We start from the raw sequence: 14,475 nt of genomic DNA, 5'->3' as shown, positions 1-14,475 counted from the left end.
GGAGCCGGGCGAGCCCATTGCTGAGGGGTCTGAGGTGCGGGGGGGTGACTGGCAGTGAAGCCGCAGCGGGCGCCGCCATTTTGTTGACGCGCGGGGCGGTCCGAGGGAACGCCGTGCCGCGAGAGGGGCCCCGCCCGCGGGGCTCCCTCCCAACATGGCGGCCGCGGCGGTGGCGGCGGCGGCGGCGGCCGCAGCAACAGCGGCGACGGCGGCCGCGGCGGGGACCTCCGCCACAACGCCGGCGGCTGCCGCGGCTCCCTCGGCGGGCACGGGGCGGGGGAGCAGCGCGGGCACGGCGCGCGGCTTCTACTTCAACACGGTGCTGTCGCTGGCGCGCTCGTTGGCGGTGCAGAACCCGGCGCCGCTGGAGAAAGTGAGTGAGGGGCTCTCCCTGAGGGGCTCTCCCTGAGGGGCTCTCCCTGAGGGGCTCTCCCTGAGGGGAGGCTCCTCCCCGGGCGCCGTGAGGGGCTCTCTGAGGGAAGGCTCCTCCCCGGGGTGCCGGCAGCTCTGAGGGGCCCCGTGGGGTGGTCCTGAGGGGGTGTCCGGGTGCCCCTTGGGGCCCTGTCACGCGTGGCGGGCGGCGGGGCTCGGCCGTGTCCCCTCCGGGGGGTGCTGAGGGGAGCAGAGGGCTGAGGTCCGGCCGTGAAGCTTGTGAGGTGTAATTAGTCTCAGCCTAATGAAGGCTGGTTGATTTACCCTGTGTATCTGGTGAAATCGAAGTGATGGAATCAGGTCAAGGTTAAAAAAAAGCAAAACGAAAAAAATAGAAATTTTGGTTAAGATAAGCATCTAGTGACTGCGTAATTAAATAAGAGAATTTTAGCCGTGCGAGGGTTCTCTCTGTGGGTCCCGCTGCTGGTGTGGGCCGGCTGACTGTGCAAGTTCCCGTGACAGCGAAGAGACAACCTCGTGTGTCAGTATCTGTGTTGGAAGGGGCCGAGCTTTTAAATTGTTTTGTGCCTTAATGAGACGTGACTAAATTGGTGAAAAGCACAGCTCTGCGTTGGTGAAAATCATAGTGTGTGACTTATTCTTGGCCAGCTGTTGCAGGTGTCTTTGCTTAGTGCTTGTTCTGGAAATCTGTCATTGCTCTGACAGCCACCTGCAAATGTTTTCTTTAACGTCTTGCTGTTGGTTCACTCTTATCCAGTGTTTATTTTTTTTTATTTGAGAGAGTACACGTAGGAGTTAAATGATATCAACAGGTCATATCTAGCTACAATTACTCATGTTATTCCACAAAGTAACCTGACGTGGAACACATGTACTAAAAGTTATTTCAAAGTTCATATTTTCTCTGCTGGATTTTACGCTAATCAAGAGGATTACTTGTGTTGTATTACAGGTCTTGTAGTTATACTGGGCATCCACTGAGTTGTTTTAATCCTCTAGGAAAACAGTTTCTCAGTTTATAAATTTCAAGGTGGAATGTTTAAAGTTTACTATGTAAATGGGAAGTAGCTTGACATTCAAACATAGGTTTTGTCCCTTTTTGCTACTACTTATTAGCATCAAGAAGATTTATAGAAAGTCCATCTGCTTGTTGCATTCCCCCTCCCCCTTTTTTTTATATAACAGTTCCATAAGCAAACTAAGCATTTCAGAGATTTGAAGTATTCTTTAGTTGTGCGTTTGCTGTGTATGCAGTGAACTGATAGGTAAGTTGTGGGGAAAATAAGTTCTGGAAACTTAACATGTTAAAAGAATCTGAGCAAAAGTCAAACTCAGCTATGCAGCAGCATTTATTCAGGGCTGTTTATGAGGAAAGCACTGGTGCAGTTGTAACACCACTTCAAACGCTGGATGTCTGAATGAATCTTGAAAACCACAGCCTGTCAGCTTGTTTCTCTGCTATGAAAATATTTGCAACTGCCTTAGTACTACCCAGGTCTATTGCTTGGCATGCTCTAGGGCATGGACATGATGGCTAAATCTATTCCTTTAACAAAATGCTGGGAGCTATTTGCATTGCTTTCCTTACCAAACATCTACTGGTAGATTTTTGAAAGACAATTTTAACACTGTTGTTCCTTTGGATTGTTTTGACGCTTTTGGTCTTGTTCTCCCGTCCTTTCCCATCACTGTTTTTCAGGTACAAAAGCTGCTCTGTATGTGTCCAGTGGATTTCCATGGGATTTTCCAGTTAGATGAACGTCGAAGAGATGCTGTAATTGCTTTGGGAATCTTTCTAATTGAATCTGACCTTCAGGTATTTTTCCTCCCTTGGGCTATTTAACTTGAAAGATGTTGGATTAGTTGTTCAATGAATGAAAAATTGGTATTTAATGTTAATTTGAATTACTGTAATGTGGGGAAAATGAAATTTGTGAATGCCTTACACATGTGGTACGATATTCATGTCCTTGCTCTAAAGAGCTGACTAGATAAAAGATCAGACATAACAGATGGATGCAGGCAGGGAAGCACAAGGAAACAAGGACGGTACTGATGACAGAAATCGTGGTACTGCCACGGCCAAACTGCTGTCATGTTTGTTGGTCATCACAGCTTAAGGAGGGACAGGAAAGCTTAAGTTGTTTTACAGAGGTTTTTTGGGGGTGGTAACCAACATAAAGGCACTTGTTTGTAGATTTTTGAAAGGTAGCTGATGAATTGGCCCTGTGGCATTGAATTTGAGGTAGTAAAGGAGGGAAGTGGTTTTTAAGAGGAAGCATGAAGCGTAGAAGTTTCATTGTTAGAGTATATGTTGGCTGAATATGGGAGTGCAAGAAGTTTTTATAGGTGTGGGCAAACTGTTTGGTGCAATTTGCTTAATGTGTCATTGCTTGTCCTGCCCTCACCAGCTTCTAAACAACAGGTATGTTTCAGGAGCAAACATGCTCCTGAATGTCAGGTTTGTAACAGCCTTTTTATGCCTGGGCATTAGCTAGGGTAAAAAGACAAACAGTGAGGATAGGTTGCATTGTATACAAATGTCCCTTTTGTATCTGTCAGCTTGTTTCTGACAAACTGGTTCTCTTCTCTTCAAACTCCGGGGATGGTATTGTTTCTTGCAGAAGAAAGGAAGGATGTATGGAGTCCTGGTTTCAAAGACATTCACCTCACTTCAAGTCTTTTAGTGTTGCTGGGGTTTGGATTGAGCCTGAATTTCCTTCTCTTTGGTGCCTGTTTACTATGATACAGCTTGCATACATAGTATTAACAACTTTGTCCTATTTGCATTTTGTTAGTATGAAGTTTAAGGCAATTGTATTCATTTTTCTTAGCATTTTTGTGATGTTTTCAAAACCATCAGTTTTAATTAATCCAGCTCTGTGAGGAAGGAAATTATTATCCTTGGATTTGCAGATTTAACTGAGGTGTTAAACGGGTGTGCTAAGTGATTTGCTTAAGGCCATGGGATGGATCTCCAATGTGGGACTGGCATTTCTAGATATCTAGCTGCCTTAAAATTATTTTGTGACGTTGGTGCAAATTGATAAATGAGTTGGAGAAAAAAGATACAGAACTTTAATTAATCCCAAGTTTTATGGAGAATGAACAGTTGCCCAGAATGAAATGCTTGGGTTTATAGAACTGAGTTAATTTGTTTACTTTCCTTTGCCTGTGTTGAAATAAATTTTGCAATATTCAAGAAGCCTGTGGAGTAATCATTAGAAAAAGCGTGTTCTGTGTTTGTTTAATGTAGCATTTCCACGCCTCTAAAATACCATGAGCAGATATTTTTCAGCTTGTTGCTTCCATTTTAAATAGAGTATTTTCCTTTTTAGCACAAAGATAATGTGGTTCCTTACCTCCTCCGACTTCTGAAGGGACTTCCCAAAGTCCAGTGGATAGAAGAAAGCAATGCACGGAAAGGCAGAGGTGATGTTTGTTGTTGTGCGCATCCTTATCATTCTCATAGAATGGCAGACAAGAAATAGAAAGAACAAAGCCTATTCAGGACGTGGTATAAAGAGAGGTGGGAGAGGGTCTGGTAGGTCCTCAGCTCTTGACTTGAGAGTGTTTAATACTGGTTGTTCTTTAGAAGCAAAGAGGAAGCTGAATACCTCCCAGCTTTCCTGCTTGACTGCTTTATGATAAATTGTACTTCCAAATAAATCTGTGCTCAATATATTTCAGGACTAAATTGGAGAAGTTTGCATGGCAGTTAGGTCAGGAGAGCAGAACCTGAGATTTTTGTGATCTGCTTTTAGTTAGATACTTAGTTGCTATGAAACCACTTAATTTTTTGCTCCCTTAGTACCACTTAAAATGAATATAAAAATACTTCTGTTTCACAAAGTGTATTATATTATATTATTTATTTGAAAACCTGGAAAGGTTTTACAAATTTAAAAATAGGCTTTTAACCCTTCACACTGAAATTATGATGGTTAGAAAGTACTTCTACATTATGTATGTAGGACTCCACAGTCCGTCTCAGAACTGTACGGCATGCGAATCAGTTGTGTTGTCTTTATTATTATTTTCTCTGATATGCCATCTCTAACAGTACTTCTCTCTTACTTTGCAGGGTTGCTTCCAGTAGCAGAAAACTTCAGCTTCTGCTTGGTAACGTTGTTATCAGACGTTGCTTACAGGGATGCCTCCCTCAGAGAGCAGGTAGAGTTTAATTTTGTGCTTACCTCGTACCCGATTCTCCAGTGGTGTAAATGACAAATGTCTAGGCAAGACATCACAGCTGCCTTCCTTCTTCCTTGCCAAGGGATTGGTTGCTTGACATGTATACTGACGCGTTACTTTGCTTCAATTAATGAAGTCAGGTACACAGAAGAAATTCTTAAATCTGTTTTTGCTTCTGGATGTCAAAGCATGACAATCATTGAGTCCAGAGTTCTAGAATTCAAGCTTGGTACTAAGATCAGGGCTGCTGCAATTTTATTCCGTTGTACACACCAGTTAGCTGAAGGCTTTACAAAGGAAGCTCTGTAAGCTGAATGAGACCAATATACTTTTGTAGTCACATAGCATTAAAAACATCTTGTTTACAGAGATGCTTACATTGGTAAGTAAGTGTCATATGTGTTGTAGTGATCTCATATATCATGATAAAACCTCTTTACCAACATCTGTTTTTCTATGTCTGTCATGATTGCTTTAGATTTTGGACGCAATTCTACAAGTTATGCAGTTTCTGTTGGGAATGTGCCAGACCCCACAAATGCATGATAAAGGTACTTTTAAAATAACTCTTTATATTTTTACTATATCTGAACTCGTCCTCTGAAATTCTTGTATTTTCAAACTATCAGGATCGCTCCTGAGAAATGAGAAGCTTTCCTCTGTTGACTTCTCTTAGCACGTGTTTACTCTGTTGCTGTAAATGAAATACAGAAGCTAGAGATGTGTATTAATTTAAGATAACTTTGTGATTTTTCGTCTGCTTTTGAACAAATCTTTGTAAAGCACTTTAGGCTGAAGCAGTTTTGTGAACTGGTAGAACTACCTCTCTTCAGTTTTGCTAAGTTACTGTTAATATATTCTTATATCTTTTTTGTTTGTTTGTTTCCCCTCCCTCCCCAGAATATTTATGCAAGTATGCAGTGCCCTGCCTGATAGGAATTTCTCGAGCCTTTGGTCGCTACAGCAATTCAGAGGAGGCTCTCCTTTCAAAGCTTTTTCCAAAAATTCCCCCACATTCCCTGAGAGTTCCAGAAGAGCTTGAAGGAATTCGCCGACGGTCCTTTAATGATTTCAGATCCATTCTTCCCAGTTCTCTGCTCACTGTTTGCCAAGAAGGAACACTAAAGAGAAAGGCTAGCAGTGTATCTAGCATCTCACAGGTCTGTATGACTTGCCATGTGTTGGAATTGGTGCTACAATGACGTTGTGGTCTTGATGTGATTAAGGCAGCCGTAAGCCTGGATACGTAGAATGTCTCTTAACAAGTTATTTGACCACATTCAGAAATCTTTATTTTGGTTCTATGGCTGACCTTCAAAATGATTTTGTAGCTTCTGAGCTACAAAATAATTAGTGACAGTTAAACTAATTACTGTACCAATAAATCCTGATAATAAATTGCTGCCCAATTCTATTCCTAATTTTATATTATGTTTCATGTTATCCTCATTTAAAAAAAAATACATATAATGTTTATTGGAAAATTTGGGAAACTGTCAGTTTATGACTAGAGTTTTCGGAAGTGCTGAGCCTATAGGAGCTCTTGCTGGCTTTACTGGCAGCTGTGCATATTCATTGTCATAGGGGAAAAATGGGTTCAGGTGCCTGTTTGGAAACCATGGATTGTTATTAGCATAGTTATGTGCAGTACCGGAGTTGTCATTCTGATCTGTTTCCTCTAATCAAAACTGCTGAACTAGCCTTTTTTAACTTCCCATTTTTTGGTTGTAATTGAGCTGTTGGGCCTGTCAATACATCGTTCTGGTAGTTTCACCTGAAGCTGTGTTTCACTATAAGGTGTGAACACACTGATGAGTAGTTCTCAATAGTTTTTAAAAGTATGGTTTTAAAAAGCGTGTGATGTTTCAGGTTAGTCCTGAACGTGGAATTCCCCCACCCAGCTCTCCTGGAGGATCTGCAATTCATTACTTTGAAGGTAAATTATTTTGCAAATGAATAATGTGTGATTCTTTTATTTTTATTTCTCTTTACAGAAAATTGAGAACCAAAATCCTTTTGACCTCTTTCTCTACATTCTGGGATTCTTACAGTAATTCTCAGGCACATGCCTGCTAGGTTTCTGAAAAACTGTGGAGTGTGAAGACAGCAGGAAGTAGTCATTATTAATACTACTGATCTCCAGGGTCAGTTGTTTCTGGCAGGCTTCTGAGAGACATGATTTCCCGATGCTAGGCAGTGCCTAGTACTGAAGAGCTTAATTCAACTAAGCCAAAAATATTTGGGAAGATTAGGCTAAGTAACTTTCAGAAACAAGCATTAATACCGTACCTCACTAAAGAAGTAAATTGGTGGACTAGTGTCTAGAATGTACCACAAAGGTCTCAAAATTCTAGGATTCTAAAACAACAGCTCCATTTGAAGTAAATTTGGTATGAGTCACTGTTTAAGGACCTAGTAATTTGCTGAAGTGAAAAATAATAAAGGAGACACTGAAGTTGTCTCTTAACCATTGGGTTTTGGTACAGCTCTAGCTTTTAGTTTTTGTGCTGTGACATGTAGAAGCAGTGCTTGAAAATAAACTGTATTTGCACAAGTTCAGTGGCAAACTAATTCCACATGTGAGAAACAAAGTTGAGGTGTTTTGGTGTCTTTGGTTTTGTCTGGACCTTTGAAGTCTTTATTGGTTTGGACATTCTCGGTTTCTCTGTTCTTTCTGTCTCTGAAACCCTGGTTTAAAATGATTTCTCCCACACTACATTTTCTGTTTTCTTCATTTAATGTTTGAAAAGGCATCTGTCTTCCTTCCTTATATCACTGGGATGCAGGGTAATTCATCATAAGTGGCCAAGTAAGAAAAATAAGCTATCCTCTGTCTACTCTGTTGAACCAACCTATACACTTCTTCAGCTTTAGGTTCTCAAAGTTTTGAGTGTTAAAAAACAACCAAACAAAAAAACAAACAAAAAAACCCCATCAGGTTAAAGAGACAATAGCAAAATGCAAAGCATAATTAAAGCCTGGAGGCAAGCCTTATATTTTTTTCTCGTAGTATAGTTTGTGATAATCATCATATTTAGAAAATAAGACTAATGGTCTTGGTTTTTTTCTGGCTAAGGGGTTAGGGAAAAAAAAAGAGTGAATTTTTTTATTGTTGTTAGGAAACAGTGCTACTTGAAAGTCTATTAACTGCAAGAACATTACTTTAGCACAGCACCTAAGTCGTTTAAAAGGCAAAGATGTAACTTCTAAACTGCAAGCAGTACCCAAAGCAGTATGATTTGTAAGCTATTTGCTTAATAGAATATTTGAATCTGAAAAAATAATTTTGTATTTATCTTCGAATTGCAGTAATGAATTGGCTCTTCTTCTAAAATTAAAGCTATGCCCCATGCTCATTTGCTCTAATATAAGGAAAAATCTCACAAGATAGTTTTGACTCAGCCTGTTTTTTGTATCTCTATGCTCAATTCTAAAATGGCATTACAGAAATAATTTCAGGTAAAGGGACATCAGTAGTGTGGTAAGAGTTGTTGTCAGCAGTGTCTGTGACGTGAACACAAGCTAAAATCAATTCCTCACAAAGGATTGTTGCTTTTTGATGAACAAATGTGTTTTTCATTGTAGTTTTGTCTTGATTTACCAATAGATTAGCTGAATTGAGCCTCTTGATAACTTGCCAGTTAAAGACTGCACCCATGTTGGAAATAACTCTTCAGTGGTGATTAAACACTACCATTAAACAAAATCTATGTATCCTTTCTCTCCCCAAAATTTTTTCTCATACTTCTTTATTTTTTGATCAGGTTCGTATCTTCCTGATGGGAGTGCACTGGATCCTGATTATTACTTCACTACGATCAGCTCCAGCTTTTCAGTTTCTCCTCTCTTTAATGGCATTAACAATAAAGAGTTTAACATCCCACTGGAAATGCTTCGCCAGCTTTTGAACATGGTATGTGATAGATTGCTATGAAGGTTGCAGCAATTTCCGTACTAGAGGAAGATGCAGTTTATTTAAGCTTTTAGAAGTGCAAATAAAAAGATTGTGTTTATCTTTCAAGCTTTGTGTAATGTTATTTTTATGGCATTTAACATCATGTTTCAATAGTATTCCTGAAATGCAAAGTTGAAATGTGAAGTTGGAATATCAAATAAGTTTGTTAGATTCTTTCTTTTGGTGTGTCTCAGACCATGTGGTACTTGCGTACTGATAGTTGCTGAAGTAGATTGTTTTTTGCTGTGAGAATAAGACCCTCTTCCAGAAGAGTGTTGTTGCTGTGAATTCATGCTGAGTGGTAGAGGCCACTGGCCCTGGCTGCTTCATGCACCAGCTATTTTGGAATATTGCACAGAGGCTGAAATATATTAAATCTTGTTGCAACTAAAAATGCTTGTAGCATTAATTTCATCTTACGCTTTGCAGTAGTGATGGGTGTTGTCTTTACATGTGCAAAATTGTATTATCTTCCTATCTAGAGTCATGAACATAAACCAAACCTTTTTTTTCTTTTTTCCTCTGTAGGTAAAACAGATTGTTGGGGATTCTCTGCTGAAGACTTTAGATGCAGTTGTAGCTGAAGTTGCAGAGGTACATTCTTAAATACCTTTCTCTTGACTTGAATGCTTTGTCTTAATACTTTTAAATTAATCTTTTTTTTTTAACTGTCTAAGGTATGCCTTGTCTTTGTAAAAGGATATTTGTTTTCTGTTTGATCTGCTCTTTCAGTTTTTTTAATCTAGCCCTGGGCTGTGTTAAAATAAGAGGAGAGAATATTTTTCACTAACAAAAAAGGAAATAATTATTTTCTTTAATTATTCAGCTACCTGAGCTCTGTTACCCTACTAAATTACAGCAGTGGTTGCCCAAAGTGGTTTACTGTAGGCTCAGACTGTAGAATTGTTGCTTATTTCAGTAACACTATTGTCTTTTTTCATGTAGTTAAAATGTGGTGTGTGTTTTTTGTTTTTTCTCTTCTGGCTTGGAAATCACTGCTGCTCTTGTAGGTATCATTTCAAGAAATGTCATAGCGTTACAATTCTTGGACCTTCAGTTTTAGAGGTGGCATACGTGTTCCTGTACCACATATTATGGAGTTAGCCCCATTTCATTGGAGGTGTAAAGCTGTCATAAAAGGAGTATGTTCAACTGTGTGGGAATGCAAGTGCTGTTCTCTCCAGCCATCTTTCAAGTTCTGCCATATTTGAAATGCAGGCCGAAGTGGAGACAGCTTCAGTTACTCCTTTGCTGTCTCAGTAAAATGATCAATTTGATTTTTATTTATTATTATTAGAATACTGAGAACACGTATGAGCTTTTCAAATCAAAAGACTGACTGAATCTTATTTAATGGTGGTTGTAGAGTTGTTAAAGTGCTTGTACTTGTCTTTCTGTTTACATTGTGGGGTAAAAATTGTGACTTGAATGAGAAGATTTGTTTATTCATGTTATGGAAAATATTGCATTTTTAATCTGGATGGTTGTTTCTTTTCTTTTGCAGACAGGTGCTAACACTGATCTCTATTATAAAACATTCAGTGATCCTCTTTATCTTGCGCAGTTTAAAATGCTGAGAGACACATTATACTATATGAAAGGTATAGAATTTATTTATTTATTTTTTGCCATGTAATTTCTGATGTATTTTGAAATGTTTCCATGTAAAGGTGCTAGGGAAATAGAGAAACAAATTCTTATGACACCACTGAAATGATTAACAGATGGCGTTTTAATTGTCTGATTACTGGTGGACTTCGCTACAAATTTTATCTTTTTAGGTAGGGCATAAACTTCATGAAATCATTCATGACATTGGCAATTAATTTCACACATGCTTTCATTCTGATATACTGTCTCCCTTTCTTCTACTATAATGCTATTTCCTTTTATTTCTTTAGATCTTCCCACTTCATTTGTGAAGGAAATCCATGATTTTGTGCTTGAACAATTCAACACCAGTCAATCAGAACTTCAGAAAATCCTTCATGATGTTGACCGACTGCACAATGAGCTGAGTCCTCTAAAACTGCGTTGTCAGGCTAATGCTGCCTGTGTGGATCTCATGGTGTGGGCTGTGAAAGATGAGCAAGGTGAAAAATGCTTTTCTGTCTCTGGAATGTCTGGTTAATATTTTATTTTTAACTTGTAGGAATACTTATAAGCTCTTTGAAAGCTCAGAGAAATATAAATAAACTTCAGTTGAATACTTTTAGTTATTAGAATGTACACCTTAAACTTCCATCAAGAAGTTAATGAATTAGTTGGCCAGGTAGTTAGACATCTCTTTACAGAAACAAAATCAGAAACTTCCTATTGGCTCGTTTAGAAGGGACAGTACAATTGCTGCGTTTTGCTTTTTATTTTCTAGTTTGTTTTGTGTTTTCAATTGTTGCTTTTTGTGTCTTAAAAGTTTTAGTGATTCATTAAAGGGAACGTTTTTTCTTCATTGCTATCAGTATTGGTAAACTCTTTCTCACTTTTTCTCAAATTTCTTTCTTTCTTGTGTTATTCTTACACATCCTCTGAGTACACGTAGCATTTTTTTCCTTTGACCCTTGCAAAAATCCATTTCTGTCAGATGTGAAGTACCCTCAAAATCAACTTTAAATACTGTCATTCTTTCCATCATAGTGTTTGACAGGGCTGGTTAGTGCAGATGCTGATTTTGTGTTAACTCCAACACAACTTTTTTTTTTTTTTTTTTTTTTTTTTTCAGAAAAAGTACTAAATCTCTTTGAGGAGTTGTAGTACAAAGGGAGTGAAGATGATAAATTTTCTTCATGTTTTAGGCATTCCAATAACATTGAGCTGTGTGTGGCCTAATAACAAATCTGACAAACTTATTTTTTTTTTCTGTTGGGTTTTTGGTATTAAGGTGCAGAAAACTTGTGCATCAAGTTATCAGAGAAGCTGCAGTCAAAAACTTCCAGCAAAGTCATCATTGCTCATTTGCCGCTGCTAATTTGCTGTTTGCAGGTCTGTTTTTACTGTATTTGGCATGACTATATTGGGGAGGGAGTTGCAGGTTGCTAGAAGAGCATTTTATGTCTCCTGTTTGCATTACTTTCCATTAATGTGTTCTTCATTTGGATTTTAGGGATTTGGTCTTGAAAGTAGATCTGCATAAGAGTAATGCTTTCAAAATTTACTTAGCTCAGCTTGTTCTTGAAGAATAATATTGATGAGTGTTTTTAACCCATATTTCATTTCTGAAATATTTAGTGTTACAGCCTATTACATAAACAGCTGAACTGGGACTGGCAGATCACTGACATTGAAGACTAAAACTTGGTTATTCTAATTTTTGTCTTCTTGTTGGACACAGTCTTACAGATGTGGTGCTTTGCGAAATTAGGATACTAAATTATCAGGATTCTGTATGCATTGGAACTTGTCCAGTAACTTTATTTTTAGATTGTGCAGTTCATTTCATATACCTCCTGTGAAATTAATTGTGAAGAAAACAGCAAGGCTTGAGTGGCATGTCAAATTCTAGGATAACCTAAAAGAATTAGAGGCTTTAAATGTCTTCAGTCGTACACTAAATATTGAATCCCTCAGAACTATCTTTGTTTTTGGTGTTCAGATGAAGTTGCAAGCTTACAGTTGAATATAGCAGCACAGTTTTTATTTCAAATGATATATGTTACCTAAATGATTTTTTTCCTGTTTTGCTTTTAGGGTCTGGGTCGTTTATGTGAGAGGTTCCCTGTTGTGGTTCATTCTGTCAATCCATCTTTGAGAGACTTCCTTGTGATACCTTCCCCAGTGCTTGTGAAGCTTTACAAGTATCATAGCCAGTATCACACAGGTAACTGGGGGGTGGTGTCGTGTTCCAAAGGATATGTTAGTGGTCATTTTGCAACTGTTGTGGCTTTTTGATGCTTTTAGATGTTCTGTGATGATGGATCAGTAGGAGGAAAATGGAGATGAATTTGATTTTTAGAGTGGAGAGGAGGAATGCAAATCAAGGTAGAAGTATATCTGTGTGCTAGCAGTGTATGTAGAACTATGTTTTATTCTAGGAGCAATATTGCTGTGCTTGTATGCTGAAACTGAGATAGTCTTATCTCAAGCACTTTTCTCCTGAGTGAGATCACCAGCAATTGCAGTGTGATGCTGTTTTATTGAAGGTTGTATTGTGCGTGTCTTATGACAAATTTACTGGCAATGTCAGCTTATTTAGCTTTAAGTAGAACTAACCTATGTTTTTCTAGTTCCAGAAAAGCAGGTGTTTTTTCCAGCAGGGAGTTGAAATAATGCCCCATTGTGTAGACTGTGTAGCATGTGTTGATAAGCAGAGAATGGTTACTTTCAGTTTGCAGGTTGAATATTAGATTTGTATTAGCATGTTACCAGGATAGGGTGGATGAAAAAGTGTGCTATTTTTTGTTTGCTTTATAAGGCAAATCCTAAGTGGGTGGACAAATGAGTGGCTGCACTTTGGTACCTTTTGGCCACTCTTAGTGGGTCAGCATCTGTGTGCAGAAGGGTGTGCTTACATGCACAATGCGGTGAGCAAGTGTTGTGAATCAACTTCCTAATCTTTAAAAATGCAAGCCTTTAAGGCTTGTTTTCTGTCCAAAGTTAATCTTGGAAAAAGTGGCTATCAGTATACTGTTCCATTTTTATTTTTTGACTGCAGTTTGCCATGGAAAATGTTGGTTTTCCTGACTTGACAGCTTTGTAGAATCTTCTTGCTCAGGACAGCAAAGACAGAAGGGTGGCATTAAAATTCTGCAATAAAATTTTGTTAATAATGACCAACATAGAGTAGAATTTTCTATGCAGTATGAATGAAAGAAAATGAGTAGATAGGATATGCAGATTCAATGTGTTTAGGAGGCTTCATAATTTTAAACTATTCAATCTCTATTACATTATAGCTCAAATTTTAAAACAGAGTTCTTCAGCCCTCTGACTGTTTTGGTGGCACCCAGTGATTCTTTTGTTATTGTTTTTGAATTGTATTAGTGAGTTATGATTTCCCAAAAGAAAATGTTCCACGTAAATTACTTGCTAATGCAAAAGCAATATCGTAATGCTAAGGCATAGATAAAAATGGAAACTGGAGGTGACTAAATTTAGGAATTTAATTATTTAATTATTTAAGTATTATTATTTAAGTATTATTATTTAAGTATTTAATTATTATTAATTTATATTGTATTAAGTGATATCTCACAAAAGTACTGACAATATAAGCAATTTCAAAGTTCAATTCTCTGACCTGTAAAGTATCCTCTTTTGCATTTGCCAGATATAGCTCCGCCTGTGTACTCTCAACTTGGGGGGGAAAGGTGCTGATTTCTGTACTCTGTATTCTTAGTAGGTGGTAATGACATCAAGATTAGTGTAACCAATGAGCATTCAGAGTCTACTCTAAATGTAATGCCTGGCAAGAAAAGTCAACCATCCATGTATGAACAGCTCCGTGACATTGCCATAGACAATATCTGCAGGTAAGAGGTGTGTGGTAACAGAGGAGGCTTGCACCATTTTGGAATACGTGTTCTATTTCCCTAGTAGAAGAGTATTGTGACCATTTAGAAAGTGCTGCTCTGTGTTATAAACGCTTTGTGCTCTTTTCATTTTGTGATCTCATTTTCCTTCAGACAATCCCTTGGTTTTATGTCCTAGTCTTAAAATACTCATTTAGTTTAATTGTTTTGCTTCCCACGTGGGTAATTCATGCTAGTCATGTTTTGGTACCCACCAGGGCTTTTTTTTTTTTTTTTATTTTGTAATGATTCTTCTTCCCTTTTAGACAGCTGCACAGAGCTTTAGGGAAGACAAATAGTTGGTGACTAGAGGCAAGGAGTTAAGGCTTCTAAAGGAATGGATTCTGAACTTGACTTACTGCATATTCCGATCTTTACTATTGCTGGAAGAAGCAGGAGTATAAACTTCAGGGTTTTTTTAATACATCT

The 14,475-nt window shown here is 38.4% G+C and overlaps 1 protein-coding gene across 1 annotated transcript in view; it reads left to right on the top strand.

Moving 5' to 3' along the window:
• Window positions 1–131: 131 nt before the first annotated feature.
• The window catches only part of PI4KA (phosphatidylinositol 4-kinase alpha), a 60,732-nt gene continuing 46,388 nt past the window's right edge, over window positions 132–14,475 (top strand). Inside the window, exons 1-14 of the mRNA XM_080559844.1 lie at window positions 132–373; window positions 2,093–2,209; window positions 3,732–3,825; window positions 4,478–4,566; window positions 5,066–5,138; window positions 5,488–5,747; window positions 6,457–6,523; window positions 8,352–8,500; window positions 9,071–9,136; window positions 10,047–10,143; window positions 10,444–10,635; window positions 11,421–11,521; window positions 12,227–12,356; window positions 13,875–14,007. Of these exons, the coding sequence (XP_080415970.1) occupies window positions 155–373; window positions 2,093–2,209; window positions 3,732–3,825; window positions 4,478–4,566; window positions 5,066–5,138; window positions 5,488–5,747; window positions 6,457–6,523; window positions 8,352–8,500; window positions 9,071–9,136; window positions 10,047–10,143; window positions 10,444–10,635; window positions 11,421–11,521; window positions 12,227–12,356; window positions 13,875–14,007 (1,787 nt within the window). The 5' untranslated portion in view covers window positions 132–154. The remainder of the gene's footprint in view (window positions 374–2,092; window positions 2,210–3,731; window positions 3,826–4,477; window positions 4,567–5,065; window positions 5,139–5,487; window positions 5,748–6,456; window positions 6,524–8,351; window positions 8,501–9,070; window positions 9,137–10,046; window positions 10,144–10,443; window positions 10,636–11,420; window positions 11,522–12,226; window positions 12,357–13,874; window positions 14,008–14,475) is intronic.

This window comes from Anser brachyrhynchus (genome assembly GCF_964034855.1).
Source record: "Anser brachyrhynchus genome assembly, chromosome: 17".
NCBI classification, from domain to species: Eukaryota; Metazoa; Chordata; class Aves; order Anseriformes; family Anatidae; genus Anser; species Anser brachyrhynchus.
Note: the sequence above shows the minus strand (reverse complement) of the source record. Positions and strands in the feature narration are given on the sequence as shown.